General features: G+C 38.6%; 1 protein-coding gene across 3 annotated transcripts in view; it reads right to left on the reverse strand.

Annotated features, from left to right (window-relative positions):
- Positions 1 to 767: 767 nt before the first annotated feature.
- The window catches only part of EXO1 (exonuclease 1), a 39029-nt gene continuing 23954 nt past the window's right edge, over positions 768 to 15842 (reverse strand). For all 3 annotated transcript variants that reach the window (XM_033200783.1, XM_033200784.1, XM_033200782.1), the window contains exons 12-15: positions 13222 to 13819; positions 9216 to 9314; positions 5120 to 5313; positions 768 to 1241 (exon numbers count right to left, since the gene is read on the reverse strand). In XM_033200783.1, coding sequence (XP_033056674.1) covers positions 1106 to 1241; positions 5120 to 5313; positions 9216 to 9314; positions 13222 to 13819 — 1027 coding nt within the window. In that variant the 3' untranslated portion in view covers positions 768 to 1105. The remainder of the gene's footprint in view (positions 1242 to 5119; positions 5314 to 9215; positions 9315 to 13221; positions 13820 to 15842) is intronic.

Below are 15842 nucleotides of genomic sequence, written 5' to 3' on the forward strand. Positions count from 1 at the left end.
TTCCTTTTCTGTCAAGTAGCATTTTTAGTGAGTGAGGGGATAAATATTTGTAGACAATGTTTGCTTCACATTCCTAATTTGTTTTATAACAGGAAACATGCATGGAGAATTCAAATCTGCGTTTGTTCTTTGGATTAGGTCTTTTTTAGATTGGGCCTTTTTGGGTTTTAATTTTTATTTTGTAATAGCTTTAGTTAGCTTTTATTCCATTCTGATCTCATTTTCCTAGAGTCCTCTACCGAATCTCACTTAAAAATATAAATACTCTGGCTCTTTCCTTTATCCTCTGTATCACAAATACTTTTAGAATTCCTTTAATTCCTGTCACTTCAAATCCTCAATTAGCAGCTGGTTCTCTTTCCATGCATCTGCCCATTTCTTTGCAGAGAGTACATGTCACAGACCTTGCAGATTTAGTATCTTATGCAGTGTTCAGGGGACTAGTTTTAAATATATGTTAAGGAAGCTTTAGCCCACACTTCAAAATATATATATTAAAACTGAGGCTATTTTGAAGTTAAAAATATTAATGATATAAGAAGTACTTCCTTTCATATGATGCTGAAAATTTTCCTTCAGTGTCAACCTATAATCCAACCAAAACCTTCAGGGATAAGAGAGCAATGTCTCATTTGTGTAATGATCTTTAACCCTTCCAATTACCCCTCCCATCTCAACTTTATTTTCAATTCAACCCTGAAGGACAGATGGGAAAGGCAAGTGGAAAACTTTAAAGCCTGGAGAAACACAGTGATTTCCTCTAGGACTGTAGTTTCTCCATTTACTATCTTTCTACTTGACAACATTACAGAAATATTTAGAGTAGATTTTTATAAACCCCAGGGGATTTTCCCAATTAACATTAAAACTTCCAAAAACTTGTCAGAGATACAATTATTCTTCTATTTAGCTTCTTATAAAAATATAAAAAGCTGAGCAAAAAAACCACAACCCAATTATAAAGTTAACATACAAAATGTATTCTATTTTTAAAATGGCACAGATTGAAAAAAAATTCTTCAGGCTGATAAGTGCCTCATTCCCAAACAGGGACTTCAAATTGATCAGATTCTCTTGCAGGCAAAAGCATCCCAGCAGTCTGTATTTACTGGAATATCGCTCTTTGAACACGCACACATTCAGGTTTGTTAAATATATCCTCTTCTGCTTCTGGAGTTAGTTGGATGTTATCTCTGACTGGGGACAGGGGCTTCTTACAAGAAGGAAGCTTTTCGGAATCTCTGCAAAATACAATAAAATAAATTTGGTATTTTTAGGGTACTGATTATGAGAGAAGAAATATTCTACCTGGACAAAATAGAGGGATATGAAGAGGATAAGACCGTTTACTGTATAATCTCATTCAGTGCATTATATAACACAATCAGCTTCTCCTGTGAGCACTCCCCATAAATTTGGAGTCTCACTTCTTAGCGCCTCTTCTTGCTTTCAAAATCACCATTCAGTGTAGGTACTGGGCCACCACTCAATGTATTAGCTAAGGCAGAATGATTCCAATACTTTAATTCTTTTCTCCTTAGTGCCCTTCTCAAGTATGGTTAAGAACCAATATAAGTGAAGCAGGAACAAATGGTTAAGCCCTGGTGAAGCCCTACCTTTTTTTTTTTTTCTTTTTTGAGACAGCCTTGCTCTGTCATCCAGGCTGGAGTGCAGTGGCATGATCTTGGCTCACTGCAACCTCCACCTCCCGGGTTCAAGCGATTATCTTGCCTCAGCCCGAGTAGCTGGAACTACAGGCCTGCACCACCACGTCTGGCTGATTTTTATATTTTTACTACAGATGGGGTTTCACCACGCTGGTCAGGCTGGTCTCAAACTCCTGACCTCAAGTGATCAGCCTGCCTCAGCCTCCCAAAGTGCTGGGATTACAGGCGTGAGCCACCGTGTCTGGCCTAAGCTCTATCTTTTATTCTCCTCTCAGTTGTTTTTTCTTTTTTCTTTTCTGGAAGGAAGCTATCTATAAAAATTAATGCTGTTATGAAGATATTACAGGTAATTCTATCTCCTGTCAACAAAAATTAAATAGCAGTAAGTCTTTTTTTCTCAAAAGCATTTAAGAATACTGTTGCACCCTTAATTTCTCTCTAGCAACAGTTTTCAAAGCATGTTCCATGACCCCTGGAGAGTCCCAAGATCCTTTCAACAGGTTTCCAAGATCAAAACTATTCTTACAATATTCAGACTCTGTTCCTCCTTTCCACTGTGCTGACACTTGTATGGATGTTGCTAAAGCAGAACTGAGTGAAACTGCTGACAACTCAGTGTGAATCAGGACGGTGGCATCACACTGTACAAGTCATACCAGGACTATTTGTATTCTCCACCTCCGTGCACTTGTAGTTAAAGAAGTCTCAAAAATGTTATTGATGGAAGCAGTAAAAATCACTAATTTCATTAAATCTCAACACTTTGGTATACTTCAAAATTTAAAAAAAATTTTTTTTCATACAGGGTCTCGTTCTATTGCACTCTGGCTGGAGTGCAGTGCCGCAATCACTGCAACCTCCACCTCCTGGGCTCAAGCAATTCTGCCACTTCAGCCTCCTGAGAAGCTGGGACTATAGGCACATGCCACCACGCTCGGCTAATTTTTTGGTATGCTTTTTAATATTCTGTGGCAAAATGGAAAGCACAAACAAAACACTTCTATTGTGTATAGAAGTATGATAGTTTATCTCAAGTAAAAGCATGTGACATTAAGGTCATTCAGGACTTCTCTAAAATGAACAAAAAGGGGCCAGGCGTGCTGGCTCATTAACAGCATTTGTTGCTAATGATAAAATTCAAGCTTTCAAATGAAAGTTAAAATTTTGGAAAACATATCTGCCACGCAACGGTTTTCCAATGTTAAAGGCTTTGTTGATTGCGACTTTTTTCTTATATTGTATAATAAAATATATCAATATTTGGAAGTACATCTCAATGAACCAATATTTTCCAAAGGACCAACTCATGATGTTACATGTAAAGGATGCATTAAAAGTGCACCAGTGTAGGCCAGGCAAAGTGACTCACACCTGCAACAAAAAATTAAATAATTAACTGGGGGTGGTGGCATACGCCTGTAGTCCCAGCTACTCAGGAGGCTGAGGCAGGAGGACTGCTCGAGCTCAGGAGGTCAAGGGTACAGTGAGCCATGATTGTGCCATTCCACCCTAGGCAACAGAAGAAAGGTACACCAGTGGACTGTAATATGACACAGAGTATAAAAAGTCAGTTGATATGGTTTCATATTCTACACTACAACTAACCTTAAGAAACTACAAGTTGTTGAATTTAGACATAATAGCAGAGAAGAAAATTTACCATTATCTAAAAGGGCTATCAAAATATATATTTTCTAACTACAAATATGTCTATTTCCTTCATATACTCAACGAAAACACCAAATCATAACAGATCAAATGTAGAAGCAGATATAAGAATCCAGCTGAGTTCTATTAAGCCAGACAGTAAAGATTTGCAAAGTAGACAGTAAAGATTTGCAAAATGAAATGTAAAACCATGCCACTTTTCTCACCTTTTAGGGGGATTTGGAAAATATAGCTATTTATTTTTTAAAGGTACTCTCTACATTCATATGTAATAGGCTTATCGTTATTTTAAAATTAATTTTTTTTTTTGTTTTGTTTGAGACGGAGTCTCGCTCTGTCACCCAAGCTGGAGTGCACTGGCCAGATCTCAGCTCACTGCAAGCTCCGCCTCCCGGGTTCATGCCATTCTCCTGCCTCAGCCTCCCGAGTAGCTGGGACTACAGGCGCTCGCCACCTCGCCCGGCTAGTTTTTTGTATTTTTTAGTAGAGACGGGGTTTCACCGTGTTAGCCAGGATGGTCTCGATCTCCTGACCTTGTGATCTGCCCGCCTCGGCCTCCCAAAGTGCTGGGATGACAGGCTTGAGCCACCGCGCCCGGCCTAAAATTAATATTTTTAAATGTTCATTTCAATTTCTATGATGGGTGTTGACAAATACAACCTACATAAACCAAAGTGTTTTGGGGCCTTTAATAATTTTTAAGAGTATAAAGCATCCCTGAAAACAAAACATTTGAAAACTGCTGTCATATGGTTTAATCCTAGACTTTACACAATGGAAAATAAGAAACGATTGTCCAGCTCTTATTTACAAAGTGTTTCCCACTCATACCACCTCATCTATAACAATATTTCTATTAGGTAAGGTTTAATCCTATCGTTCCATATAATTTAAAAAAACCTTTTATTAAACTTAGCACGTTTCTTTTATTGAGAATGAGAAAATAGTTATAAGGTAATGCTACTCTGCGGCTAATTTTGTGGTCTAACAGAAGGAAGCATTATGGTTAACAAAAATTTAACTATATAGAGGATGAATTCTTTTAAAACAGTGCTGGCCACATACACTGCAAATCTGGCAAATTCATCATATAAACCCAATGAGTCTCCCCATTTTAAGACTGATACATTAGAGAAGTATGATATAGCACTGTACTTCTGCCCCTTCTTTAAAATCTTATTTTCGGCCAGGCGCAGTGGCTCACGCCTGTAATCTCAGCACTTTGGGAGGCCGAGGCGGGGGGATCACCTGAGGTTGGGAGTTCGAGACCAGCCTGACCAACATGGAGAAACCCCGTGTCTACTAAAAATACAAAATTAGCCAGGCATGGTGGCGCACGCCTGTAATCCCAGCTACTTGGGAGGCGGAGGTTGTGGTGAGCGGAGATTGCACCATTGCGTTCCAGTCTGGGTAACAAGAGCAAAACTCTGTCTTAATAAAATAAAATAAAATAAATTTTTTTTCTTTTTACAATCCTGAGAGATAAAAAAAGGAAGGCAAGAGACTTAAGGCCTAGGAAAGCAATTTGCTCAACATCAGAGAGACCCCAAAACCAGACTGAAAACTGGTTTTTTTTTAGTTTGCCGTCTTTTTATGAAAAGAAGGTATAGAAATTGAAATTAAGTATAAAGAATCAGTTAAAGGGAGGAGAGAAAAATAATTATTTTATGGTGAGAGAAACAAAAATTGACTCATACGAAACTAGAAAGAGTTGGGAGAAAGGGATGGAAATTACAGAAAATAATAGTTTATCTTGTTTCAGAATAAGAAATAAGGCAACTCACTTTTTAAATCCAAAGTTTTTCCAGAGCTCATTGAGTTTGACCTGTAATCCCGGCTTGTTCTCGGCATTATGATGCTTTCTCTTCTGGATGCTTGCTGGCTTCTTGCTCAGCCCACTGGCTCTGGCAGGTCCGAGAGGTTTGATCTTGGTTGTAGAAAGAGAGTCTGCAGAAATGGACTTATATAGCCCAGGAACCTAAAGATTAAACACCCATTTTAAGACCATTCTGTTAAAGCAACTAACTTTAATTTCAAACTATTCTTATTTATTGAGACGGAGTGTCGCTCTGTCGCCCGGTCTGGAGTGCAGTGGCATGATCTCAGCTCACTGCAACCTCCAATGCCCGGGTTCACGCCATTTTTTTTGCCTCAGTCTCCTGAGTAGCTGGGACTACAGGCGCCTGCCACCATGCCCGGCTAATTTTTTATGTTTTTAGAAGAGATGGGGTTTCCCTGTGTTAGCCAGGATGGTCTTGATCTCCTGACCTCGTGATCCACCCACCTCGGCCTCCCAAAGTGCTGAGATTACAGGTGTGAGCCACCGCGACCGGTCAAACTATTCTTTATACATAAGAACAAAATAACCCGTAAGCAATGGTAAAAATGTGCTATTTATAAACGTCTATTACAGAAGTCATCATGAATTATTTTAACGGGTAACAGTAAACCTGGCATAAAATTTAAAAGTTCTCTCTTTTGTAAAGGAACAGAGAAAAAAATGAATCTCTCTCACTGCCTCCCTTTCCAGAGGCAATTGCTGCTCCCAGCTTCCTGTGCATCCAGACTCACACGTGCACACACACACACACACACATACACACGAACTGGCAGCATAATACACGCTGTTGTGCACTTCATTTTTCTCACTTAGTGTATCTTGATTCCACTTAATGATGTATCTTAGAGATTTTTTTCAGTTCACAGGAAATAGAATTTTATTTTGAATAGGTTGCCTGTTCTTCCATCGTATATATATGCCATAACTTACTTAAACAAACCTCTACTGACATTTAGGCTGTTTCTACTAAGGGTTGATTTTTACCCTGTGGACAGAATGGAGACAATGAAGTTTTGTTATTGTTTCTCAGGATAGTAAGAATGAGGTATATTAAAAAAGGTTTACAATACGAATCTGGCAGTGTGTGTATAAAGAATGAAAAAGTTAAAGTTTCACACAGTAAAGATGAAATCCTTAAATATGTGTTGGTGATGGGGAGAAAAAAAGAAGACAAAGAAATAAACGTTAGAATTTGGAGAGGTATCAATGTTTGGTTGTTTTTCTTTTTCTTTTTTTTTTTTTTTTTTTTGAGACGGATTCTCGCTCTGTCGCCCGGGCTGGAGTGCAGTGGCCAGATCTCAGCTCACTGCAAGCTCCGCCTCCCGGGTTTACGCCATTCTCCAGCCTCAGCCTCCCGAGTAGCTGGGACTACAGGCGCCCGCCACCTCGCCTGGCTAGTTTTTTGTATTTTTTAGTAGAGATGGGGTTTCACCGTGTTAGCCAGGATGGTCTCGATCTCCTGACCTCGTGATCCGCCCGTCTCGGCCTCCCAAAGTGCTGGGATTACAGGCTTGAGCCACCGCGCCCGGCCGTTTGGTTGTTTTTCTCCAACTGCTGTAGAAGGATCAAACTGACAGTTATGAACAAAAAGGACAACCTTAGGATTCTGAAACTAAGTGGCAGATAACATAATGTTATTTAATAGATACAAAACATTCTGAGAAGAAATAGCGGTAAAAGGCGCGAGTTTGATTTTAGGTATTAAAGACGGGTATCAGGGAGAGCTCACCTGGAGGGTCACCAGAACAGAAGTGGTAGTTAAATCCCTGACAAGGCAAATCTCTGAGAATAATAATAATAATACGATGCTTTACTATCTAGACATAACTCCTTTTGGAAAAGTACTTTCTACATCTCCAGTCATATCCATCATTGTAAATTATTCTGCATGTATCTTTCCAGACTTCTTAATATGATACCACAAACATGCAAATGTGCATATGAATATTTTAAAGTATTTAAACAAAACACCACTATACATATTGTTAATAACATATTTTTCCTTTTCACTAATAATGAATGTCTTTTCAAGTTAGTAGATATGACTGCAAAAGCCTTCTTGCTCAAAAATTTTTAAAAAATGTCATATTTACATATTTTATATTTGCATCTTTAATGTATTGGAATTTGCTATGGACTGAACGTTGTGTGCCCCCCACATTCATGTTGAAGTCCTAACGCTTAACTCCTAATGTGATGGTGGGATTTTTGAGAGGTGATTAGATCATGAGAGTGGAGCCCTCAGGAATGAGATTAGTGCCCTTATAAGAAGAGATACAAAAGAGATGTTCTCTCCCTCTACCATGTAAGGACACAGGAAGAAGGCATCTGTCTGCAAACCAGGAAGTGGGCTCTCACCAGACACCAAATCTGCTGGTGCCTAGACCTGGGACTTCCCAGCCTTTAGAACTGTCAGAAATAAATATTTATCATTTAAGCAAATCCAGTTTCTGGTATTCTGTTATAGCAACCCATATTGACTACGGTAGAATTTATATTTATATTGTGTGAGACGGACATCTTCTTTCAAATGGATAAGCAGTGCCTGTATTACAATTTTACAAAGTTTTTATGGTACTAGAAACATAATATATGCTCATGGTAGAAAAATACAAGAAAAAGAACAGAAAAAAGTTCACCTATATTTCTACCACTAAGAGCTAAAACCAAAGATTATTTAATAATTCACTCCCTTATTGTTATTTAGATTATTTCCAATTTTTCACTATTATAACTAATGCAGTATTAAGTATTCTTGTATTTAAATTCTCAACGTTTCCTTAGGCTAAAGTTCTAGAATGCACTTACTGGTTTGAATTATTTGAACTCCTTTTTTTTTTTTTGAGACGGAGTCTTGCTCTGTCACCCAGACTGGAGTGCAGTGGCTGGATCTCCACTCACTGCAAGCTCCGCCTCCCGGGTTTACGCCATTCTCCTGCCTCAGCCTCCCGAGTAGCTGGGACTACAGGCGCCCACCACCTCGCCCGGCTAGTTTTTTGTATTTTTTAGTAGAGACGGGGTTTCACCGGGTTAGCCAGGATGGTCTCGATCTCCTGACCTTGTGATCCGCCCGTCTCGGCCTCCCAAAGTGCTGGGATTACAGGCTTGAGCCACCGCGCCCGGCCTATTTGAACTCTTTCAAATTTTTTTCTAGCAATGGCAGACCAATACTTACCTTTTAAAATATGTGATTCTATACTCTCATAAAAAATGAGTATAATTAAAAACATTTTTTGGAAATATGAAGAGGCAAGAAATGATTTTATTATTTTAATTTGCACTATTTGATTACTAATGAGGTTAAACATATGGTTAAACAAATGAGGTTAAACATCTATTAATCAACCATTGGTACTTTTCCTTTTGTGACCTGTTTATGATTTTTATCCATCTTTTAAGTTAGGAAATAGTGTTTTTATACTGATGAACAAGAACACTTAATACATAAAATATGCTTTAATTTGTGCTTAATATATAAAATATGCTTTACTATGTAGTAACACAAATATTTCTATATTTGGATTTAAAAAACCACGGGTACACAGTTTCTAGGCGGCCTTTTGGCAGTATGTATCAATGCTAAATCACACACGCCTTGGGACTATGTATCAATGCTAAATCATACATGCCTTGGGACCAGCAACACCACTCCATGGAATGAATCCTTACAAACTAATCAAGAATATGTCCTCAAATATTTATCCACAAGATCTTGGTTGCAGTATTATTTGCTAGAGCAAAACAATTTAGGGTAAATGATAAAAATAAGAGGATTGGCCAAACCCATACAACTGCATATTATAAAGTCATCACATTAATGACTAAAAGTACACAGAAAATGATCTTTCATACACTGCAAGAGAAAATAAGTTTCACAGCTTAAACACCTACAGTCAAGCATGAAGTTTTAAAGCAGACATTTTTATATAAATGAGAGACTACAGGTATTTCAATTTTTAATTCTGCTTGTATTTCTCATTTTATAGTTGTAAGCATACACTGCTTCTGAAATTAAAAAAAAAATTAAATAAATGTTTTACCTTGTTCCTTAGAGGTGTGTCTTTTGAGAAATGAGATAAACGTAGCTTGGAGGTCTGGTCACTTTGACTGTCAAGTAACTTAATATTGCAATCAGATTCCTTGAGTCCCCAGATCAAAATATAAAATAAAATTATACTTTTACTATAGAATTTTTATGACAACAAACCAATATTCAACAAAATGGAAAATAAATAAGAACATGGGAGAGAGTTAATAAAAGAAAATGAATCTAATATGGAAAGGATGATGTTTGCCAATTTCATTGAAGAAGCTAGCAAGGTATTTCAGCTGGAGAGGTCAATTATATAAAATATCTATTTAAAATTAAAGTCTTTTATGAACTGTTAGAAGAGGATGTAAAAATGCTGAGTCAGATAAAACACGAGTCTCCTACTGTAAAAATGTTGAGTTACACATGTGTGGTTAACAGTTTTCATCTTACTAGCTAAAATAAGTTGAACAGGTGCAGCTCCATCCTTTCTTTTAATCAAGTAACATGTTTAACTTTAAAGAGAAAAAAAAGGTATCCACTTTAAAGTGGAGTTGTATTGTATTAAACGCACTTCACCTTTAGTGATGACTTTCAGACCTACCCTCTGCCCCCAATTTTCTATCAGATAAGACTTTTCTATAGACGGAGAGTTCTCTTACAATCTGCATTCCCATGAAAGTCAAAAAAAAGAGGACAATGAGACCAGGTGTGGAGGCTCATGCCTGTAATCCCAGTACTTTGAGAGGCCAAGGTGGGTGGGCAGACCACTTGAGGTCAGGAGTTTGAGACCAGTCTGGCCAACATGGTGAAATCCTGTCTCTACTAAAAATACAAAAATTAGCTGGGCGTGGTGGCACATGTGTGTTGTCCCAGCTACTTGGGAGGCTAAGGTGGGGAAAATCGCTTGAACGTGCGAGGTGGAGGTTGCAGTGAGCTGAGATTGTACCTCTGCAATCCAGCCTACGCAACAGAACAGACTCAAAAAAACAAAAAACAAAGGGCAGTAAAAAAACCCAATAGTGAAAAGCACCCCATTAACTTGTGTTATACCTTACAGAAACCCTAACATTCCTTGCTCATAGCTAACAGTATTGTGACTCTGGGCTAAATCATTTCCTGAAGATCACAAGGAAGGTCCTAAGATGACTTCAACCTCAAATACTGTCAAGGAACTCAACACAGAATCTATGAGTGTTGCTTTTCACAGTGAACTACCAACAGAAGGCTCTAATATTGGAGCATTTTCTTCTGAACTATAGGATAAAAACTGATATTCAAAATGATGCCCTAAGGGCATCACAGCTTTCTGAAATATTTCTGAATCAAAGAAAGATTATATCATTTTACGTTAACTGTCAGCATCAAATTCTTTGAGAATAAACTATTTATTCTAATAAGAGTTTACTATATCTGGCAGCAAAAGAGATGACTTAATGAATGATTCCTAGTTTTGTTTAGTTTGTTAATTTTCGGGGGGGTGTGGCTAGGGGAGGAGGATTCATATTTCTATAACCGTTAGTATATTAAAAAAGGTTAGCCCGGAAGACAAAATGAGGAATTCTATTAGTATGACCAGCCTACCGTGGGAGCTGATAAGGCTTCCCAGGAAAACCTGGCTAAACGCTTCCGAAGTAAATGAAACAGTAAGATGCATGCTGGAAATATAAAAAAGATAACCCCAAAGGAACTCAGCAGACTTAATATCCTTACAAATTAACAGTGATGTTTTTATGAAAGATGTTCAAGACAGCCAACGCTGTGGTACCCAAGCGGCAGTAAGAGAAGATGCAGTACCAAGTAGAAATGACAAAGACGAGATAAAGATGGAGGTTCATAGTAAAAGAAACAGCCTTCTAGTTCAGTATGCACAGTACGCAGGATGGACCAACCGAAGGCAAAGCGAAAGAAAGGGAAAAGAAAAGCAGAAGCCTCCAAGGCGGCCAAGAGTATGGCTCGGCAGCCTCTTAAAAACCTAAGGGCCGAGTGAAGTGGCTCACGCCTGTAATCCCAGTATTTTAGGAGGCTGAGGTGGGGGGGTGGATCACCTGAGGTCAGGAGTTCGAGACCAGCCTGACCAATATGGTGAGACCCCATCTCTACCAAAAAAACAAAAATTAGCCAGGCGTGGTGGTGTACACCTGTAATCCCAAATATTCAGGAGGCTGAGACAGGAGAATCACTTGAACCCAGGAGGCGGAGGTTGCAGTGAGCCAAGACTGTGCCACTGTACTCCAGCCTGGGCGACACAGCGAGACTCTGCCGCAAAACAACAACAACAACAACAACAAACATAAGAAGGAAGTCTCTGAGCCTAACCCGATTTGGGGAAAAAAAAAAGTAAAAAAAGGCACAGGGGACAGATTTTGGGTTCAAATATATGAATACATTTCAGCTTTCTCCAAATGAAAACAACTTATTTACACATTTTAATTTGGCTTTTTTCTTCAATTTCAGTCCAGTAGATCTCTATTTTCCTTTGGGAACTTGAATAAAATATTTTCTTCTTTAATAAATAAAAGCTATACTGATTTATTAGATGCTGTTCAATATTTGGAATTATCAGGTATCAAAACTCTGTCAAATATTACCATGGCTATAATTGTTCCTGCAACTTGGTCGGTTATTATAGTTCATAAAGATAAAGAAGGAATGTTATATTGGTTAATCTGAGATAATTCAGGTTTAAAAAAAGCTACTGCCAACATGTCATTTAAAAATATATCACTGGATCTTACGAGCAGTACAGTCACGTACTGTGTAACGATGTTTCATTCAACAGCAGACCGTGTATTCAGTGGTCTGCATATTTGGAATGCATATTCAGTATTTTCACTATAACTTTCTATGTATGACACACAAATACTTACCATTGTGTTAGAGTTGCCTACAATGTTCAGTTCAGTAACGTGCTGTACAGTTGTAGCCTCAGAGCAACAAGGCTTTAGCATCTAGCCTAGGTGTGTAGCAGGGTAGACCATCTAGGTTTGTGTACGTTCACTCTATGATGTTTGTACAACGACCAGATCAGATCACCTAACAATGCATGTCTCAGAACACACAGTTAAGTAACACACGACTGTACTTATTTGGAATTTTGATTTTATGTCAGAATACAAGATACATTATATATTAATAGAAGAAAAAACTGGTTAGGATGCTTTTATTAATTTAAAACAGAATTACAAAATCACTTGTATTACTGTTTTGTCTTGTCATAAGGCGTTTAGCAGGAATAAGAAGAGTAAATGAAAATCCATTTCTGAAGAACTAAAACTTAAGATGGATACATTGCATTAACAGGGCCACTTCCTTATAAGGTCTCTGTCTTTTTTTTTTTCTTTTTCTTTTTTGAGACAGTCTGGCTCTGTCCCCCAGGCTGGAGTACAGTGGCTCAATCTCGGCTCACTGCAACCTCCGCCTCCCAGGTTCAAGCGATTATCCTGCCTCAGCCTCCCGAATAGCTGGGATCACAGGTGCCCATCACCATGCCTGCCTAATATTTCTGTATTTTCAGTAGAGACAGGATTTCACCATGCTGGCCAGGCTGGTCTCAAACTCCTGACCTCAAGTGATCCGCTCACCTCGGCCTCCTAAAGTGCTGGGATTACGGGCATGAGCCATCACACTTGGCCCCTTATAAGGTCTTAAATGTTATCTGAATTCAAGAGCATATTAAGGATTTAAACAAACTGATGATAATTTTTCATTTCACAGATTATCACTCTGCGTAGGCTTTAACTGTGGCACACCTTGAGATACCCACCAGTGGAACACACAGTGATTCAGGAAATACACAGAGTTAATTTACATGTATTGGAGTTTAAAATGTGAAAGATACGGAGAAGTCCTTCAAATGAATAAAATGTGAACTTTCTGCACAGTAGAATTGAGAATGAAAAAAATTAATATAGCTCGTCATTTACAAATAGGAAAAATTTCCTCAATGATTTGAGTAACAATCTATTTTTTCTTACATATAAATTTGAAAAGGAAGCCTTCAGGATTTGACTTACCTCTGAATCGGACTCCTTACTAGAGCACTGAGAAAGCTTGGATGCATTTGAACTCTGCAGTGAGAATTCTCCACTTTCCTGGGACTGTGAAGAACACGCCCCTTCTCGTAAGGGATGAGCCTCATCATCACTGGACTCCTCGCTCTTTAACTGAGACACGTCAGACATACTAATCTCAGGCAGGGAGGTGGGGGAATCGCTTTTTCTTCGGAATTGCTGCAATGCTGTGCTTGGAGAGGGGCTTGGCGTTCTTGAAAAATCTCCAAGACCTCCAGTCCAACTAAAACAACTTCTTAGCGTTCCCAAAGTGGGTGGTGAAATGGTCCTTGTGAATTTGCTGCTCTTAAAAGAGTGGGACTCTTCATCTGTAAACACTGTTGCCTTGTCTGGAATATGATCACTTGGAATATGATTATTGGGCATGTCATCACTTGCATTATGTGCTACATTTGTGTCAACCAGCCTCTTGCCTTCTTGGTCTCCATACTCTGATTCATGCAGATTGTTCTCTTTATCTGTGACAGAAGTTTCATCCAGAGGCTGGCTGCTCACTTTGTTTGACACACAGTCAATAGAATCTGGAGAACTGCAAAAAAACCTAACAGAAAAAAAGGAATAGAAACAATAAGTGTAAGTATTTTAGAGTTTTCTCAAGGGGTGTCAAGATTCAAAATGGAATAATTAGTTTCTTTTTGCAAAAAGTCTCATAAATACATAATTTCATAAAGGCATAACAAACCTTAAATTTTAGTCAAAATTCAAATTTTGATTATGCCAACATTCACATATTTAGAATTCTATTTATGCAATGAATTTTTAGACAGGACTTTCTCTTTTTTGAGACGGAGTCTCTCTCTGTCACCAGGCTAGAGTGCAGTGGCACGATCTCGGCTCACTGCAACCTCCGCCTCCCGAGTTCAAGTGATTCTCCTGTCTCAGCCTCCTGAGTAGCTGGGATTACAGGCTCACGCCACCACGCGGGCTAATTTTGCATTTTAGTAGAGACGGGTTTCTCCATGTCGGTCAGGCTGGTCTCAAACTCCCAATCTCAGGTGATCCACCCACCTCGGCCTCCCAAAGTGTTTGGATTACAGGCGTGAGCCACAGCGCCCAGTCTAGAGAGGACTTTCTAAAAGCAGTCTTCTATATACACATGTACTTGGAACTTCTGTACTTTATTTATGCCTAATCATCATATAGCTGTTCTTTCCCTAAACTTATGGACTCTCAAATAGAAGATAAACTCTTTGAGGGCAGGTACTTCCCACATCTTTGTATCTTCCACAGTACCTAGGATGGGGCTAAAAGACGGTCAAACATATGAACAGATGTAGAAATATGCAACCAAAAGGACAATTTACAGCTATTCTCTCATATTTTGTGGGAAGCAAAATTAAAGAAATTAGCTATTTACCCTTCATCTTAGCTTTGCTCCTAGCATTATACCATCTGGGAACTTTTACGTAATAGTATACTAATCTAGCAGCATGTTATATACCCTATAAACTTCTACACTCTTTTAAATATACAGGTTAAGACTTTCTTTCAAATCAATCATTAAACTCTATATTACTAAAGAGGTATCACTTATTTAGCATAGCAGCTTTGAAAAAAAAATTCCAATAAAAATGAAAGATCAGTATTAAGCCCTCAAAGAAACAAAAAAAGTAGGAAAAAAAAAGGGGGGAAGGGAACTCTCCAAAAAACAGAAGTCTGTAATGCAAAATTAATAATAGGGGCTACAATACTCTTTTATTCTCATTCTGTACAGAGAGATTACAAAAGTACTAGAAGTTAAAGGGGTTTATGTCAGAACTAAGACAATACATGATAAAACTATAATCAGATTAAGGCGGGTTCTACACCTGCTTCCCTCTAGACTCAATGTTTATTCAAGGCTCATCATCACTGGTCACTACAGAAATGCAAATCAAAACCACAATGAGATACCATCTCACGCCAGTTACAATGGCAGTCATTAAAAAGTCAGGAAACAACAGATGCTGGAGAGGATGTGGAGAAATAGGAATGCTTTTACACTGTTGGTGGGAGTGTACATTAGTTCAACCATTGTGGAAGACAGTGTGGCAACTCCTCAAGGATCTAGAACTAGAAATACCATTTGACCCAGCAATCCCATTACTGGGCATATACCCAGAGGATTATAAATCATTCTACTATAAAGACACATACACATGTATGTTTATTGCATCACTATTTACAATAGCAAAGACTTGGAACCAACCCAAATGCCCATCAGTGATAGACTTGATACAGAAAATGTGGCACATATACACCATGGAATACTATACAGTCATAAAAAAGGATGAGTTCACGTCCTTGGCAGGGACGTGGATGAAGCTGGAAACCATCATTCTCAGCAAACTAACACAGGAACAGAAAACCAAACACTGCATGTTCTCACTTATAAGTGGGAGTTGAACAATGAGAACACATGGACACAAGGAGGAGAACATCACACACCCTGGCCTGTTGGGGGATGGAGGGCTAGGGGAGGGATAACACTGGGAGAAATACCTAATGTAGGTGACGAGTTGATGGGTGCAGCCAACCACCATGGCACGTGTATACCTATGCAACCAAACTGCACGTTCTGCACA

Source organism: Trachypithecus francoisi, unplaced genomic scaffold (assembly GCF_009764315.1).
Source record: "Trachypithecus francoisi isolate TF-2019V2 unplaced genomic scaffold, Tfra_2.0 Lachesis_group5, whole genome shotgun sequence".
Lineage (NCBI taxonomy): Eukaryota > Metazoa > Chordata > Mammalia > Primates > Cercopithecidae > Trachypithecus > Trachypithecus francoisi.